The 3,098-nt window shown below is 61.7% G+C and overlaps 1 protein-coding gene across 1 annotated transcript; it reads left to right on the top strand.

Moving 5' to 3' along the window:
* ACTG1 (actin gamma 1) lies at positions 1–2,743 on the top strand. Its single transcript, XM_016163832.2, has 5 exons — positions 1–125; positions 477–845; positions 1,124–1,562; positions 1,654–1,835; positions 1,924–2,743. Exons 2-5 carry the CDS (start codon positions 483–485, stop codon positions 2,065–2,067), a joined length of 1,128 nt encoding a protein of 375 aa, XP_016019318.1. The 5' UTR covers positions 1–125; positions 477–482; the 3' UTR covers positions 2,068–2,743.
* The last annotated feature ends 355 nt before the right edge of the window (positions 2,744–3,098 follow it).

The raw sequence follows: 3,098 nt of genomic DNA, 5'->3' as shown, positions 1-3,098 counted from the left end.
CTTCTCCCCTTAAATAGCGGCGGGGGAGGCCGCAGTCGGTCTCACTCCCTGCCGCCGGCGCCTCTACCTGCTTCTCTCGCAGCTCCTGTTTGCGTCTCCGTTCCCGGTGACCGCCGCCTTTCCCGGTAAGCGGCCCAGCCTGCGTGCGGCGCGCCCGGCCGCAGCCCCGCGCCCCTCTCCGCAGGCTCCATCTCGGCCGAGAGGCGCGGCCGCGCCGCGCCGGGGAACAAAGGGCGGCCGGGGCGGGTGGGCCGGGACGGCGCCGCCGGTTGGGGGAGCAGGGCGGGGCCGGGCCGCAGTGCGGGGAGCCCCCCGCGCCGCGGCGGAGGAACGCGGGGGACGTTACGGGAGAGGCGCGGCCCGGTTCCAGGCGGTTACTCGCGCTGGGCGGGGGGCCGGGGTCGGGGCCGGCGGCACCTTGGCGCGGAGGTCGTTCGGGGCGCAGGGCCCGGCTGACCCGGTGCCTGTTCACGCAGATCGCCATGGAAGAAGAAATCGCCGCGCTCGTCATCGACAATGGCTCAGGCATGTGCAAAGCTGGCTTTGCCGGGGACGACGCCCCCCGGGCTGTGTTCCCCTCCATCGTCGGGCGCCCCCGACACCAGGGCGTCATGGTCGGCATGGGGCAGAAGGACAGCTACGTGGGTGACGAGGCCCAGAGCAAGCGCGGCATCCTGACCCTCAAGTACCCCATCGAGCACGGCATTGTCACCAACTGGGACGACATGGAGAAGATCTGGCACCACACTTTCTACAACGAGCTGCGTGTGGCCCCTGAGGAGCACCCCGTGCTGCTGACCGAGGCGCCCCTGAACCCCAAGGCCAACCGCGAGAAGATGACTCAGGTAGGCGCTGCTTTGCGACTCCATCCGGTCGGTTCTCAAGTCATTTTCCGTTGAGCTGTGTTTTCTGAAATTCAAGGATTTCTTTCACTGTTTCCAGGGTTCTGTTCTTCTCCTGGCATTTCCTCCCTGAAGTCTCAAGGTTCCTTGTTTGTGTGTTTGCTTGCTGCTTTTTCTCTTCTCCACACATCACATTTGCGGCATGCCGGCATGCAGTGTGTGAGCATGGGGTGGTCCGGGGTCTTGGCCTTTGGCTAAGGAGCCTGTCGTTTCTTGTCCAGATCATGTTCGAGACCTTCAACACTCCAGCCATGTACGTGGCCATTCAGGCCGTGCTGTCCCTGTACGCCTCCGGCCGCACCACTGGTATCGTCATGGACTCTGGGGATGGGGTCACCCACACCGTGCCCATCTACGAGGGGTACGCCCTCCCCCACGCCATCCTGCGTCTGGACCTGGCTGGCCGGGACCTGACGGACTACCTCATGAAGATCCTCACAGAGCGGGGCTACAGCTTCACCACCACGGCTGAGCGGGAGATCGTGCGCGACATCAAGGAGAAACTGTGCTACGTCGCCCTGGACTTCGAGCAGGAGATGGCCACCGCCGCGTCTTCCTCCTCCCTGGAGAAGAGCTACGAGCTGCCCGACGGGCAGGTGATCACCATTGGCAACGAGCGCTTCCGGTGCCCGGAGGCTCTGTTCCAGCCCTCCTTTCTGGGTAGGTGTTGACTCCGGGTGAGGCTTGAGAGGGCCGCGCTGCCCTCCGCCTGGGGAGGCACGTGCGCTGACCGGAGAGCTTTGTCTCCTAGGTATGGAGTCCTCCGGCATTCACGAGACCACCTTCAACTCCATCATGAAGTGTGACGTCGACATCCGGAAGGACCTGTATGCCAACACGGTGCTGTCTGGGGGCACCACCATGTACCCCGGCATCGCCGACAGGATGCAGAAGGAGATCACGGCGCTGGCCCCCAGCACCATGAAGATCAAGGTGGGTCCAGTGTGGCCGTGGGCGTGGCCGGGGAGGCCTGGGCGGCCAGGCAGTGCCGGGAGCTAAAGCCACGCTCTTCCCTTTGCAGATCATCGCCCCGCCAGAGCGCAAGTACTCGGTGTGGATCGGCGGCTCCATCCTGGCCTCGCTGTCCACCTTCCAGCAGATGTGGATCAGCAAGCAGGAGTACGATGAGTCCGGCCCCTCCATCGTGCACCGCAAATGCTTCTAGGCGGACTGCAGGCAGGTGCCACGCATCTGCTGCATGAGTTCATCACAAGCATAAATTTGCCCTGGCAAATGTACACACCTCGTGCTAGCCTCATGAAACTGGAATAAGCCTTTGAAAAGAAATTTGTCCTTGAAGCTTGTATCTGATGTCAGCACTGGATTGTAGGCCTGGCTGCTGATTTTGACCTTGTATCAAGTTTAACTGTTCCTTTGGTACACGTTTAATGCCCTGTACATGTCTTTGATTTAAGCCCTAGCTCTCGCGGCTCGGTCACTCGGCGGGCGCGGGCGCGCGGGGCAGCGAGGGGCTGGCTGAGGATCTGAGCCCCGCGCGCGGTCGGTGCAGGGTGTTGGCGTGCAGAGCCGCCCGGTTCCAGGACTTCTGTAGAGGCTGGCAAGTCCTGAGCCAGTTGTCACTTCTGTCCTGCTGGTCTGACGGCCTTGGGACCCGCTCTCCTTTCTTAGCTGACGTTTTCCCGCCGGACACCCTGGGGGGTTATTTGCCTTGAGTTGGAAAAGTTTGCATTCACACATGTAAATTTACTCATCCTTTTAATTTATGTAAGGTTTTTGTACCCAATTCTTTAAGATGACAAATTTTGTTTTTTTTACTGTCCTGTGAGACCGTTGGGCCCCAGCAACACGTTGTGAGGAAAATAAAAAAGTGCCGCAGTGAACGCGCAGGTTGCTGTCGTGGGGTGTTCCTGGGGCATCCCCGGGGCAGGCTGTGCAGCAGCTGGGATCCGCCCACACCAGAGGGAGGAGCTCGTGTCAGAAGCCTGGAGGTCCTGTGAGCAGCTGGGTGCTCCGGGAGTCCCTCAGGCCCTGGAACTTGGGAGTCGTGTCTCTGGTACTTTGGGTTGGCATGAGGCCCAGAGAAACAGGGCCTTTGGGGTGGCGGTGGGGTTGCAGGCTGCTTGCCTCTGGGAATGGAGGGAAAGAAGCAACCATGGAAATGCTGAGCCCTGGGGCTCTGGTAGGCTGTCACCTGCCAACGGGGTCGATGTGACAAGTGCTGCCCTCCTTCCCAGC

The sequence above is a fragment of the Rousettus aegyptiacus genome, unplaced genomic scaffold, assembly GCF_014176215.1.
Source record: "Rousettus aegyptiacus isolate mRouAeg1 unplaced genomic scaffold, mRouAeg1.p scaffold_m13_p_6, whole genome shotgun sequence".
Taxonomy (NCBI): Eukaryota; Metazoa; Chordata; class Mammalia; order Chiroptera; family Pteropodidae; genus Rousettus; species Rousettus aegyptiacus.
This window is presented reverse-complemented; position numbering and strand designations above follow the sequence as displayed.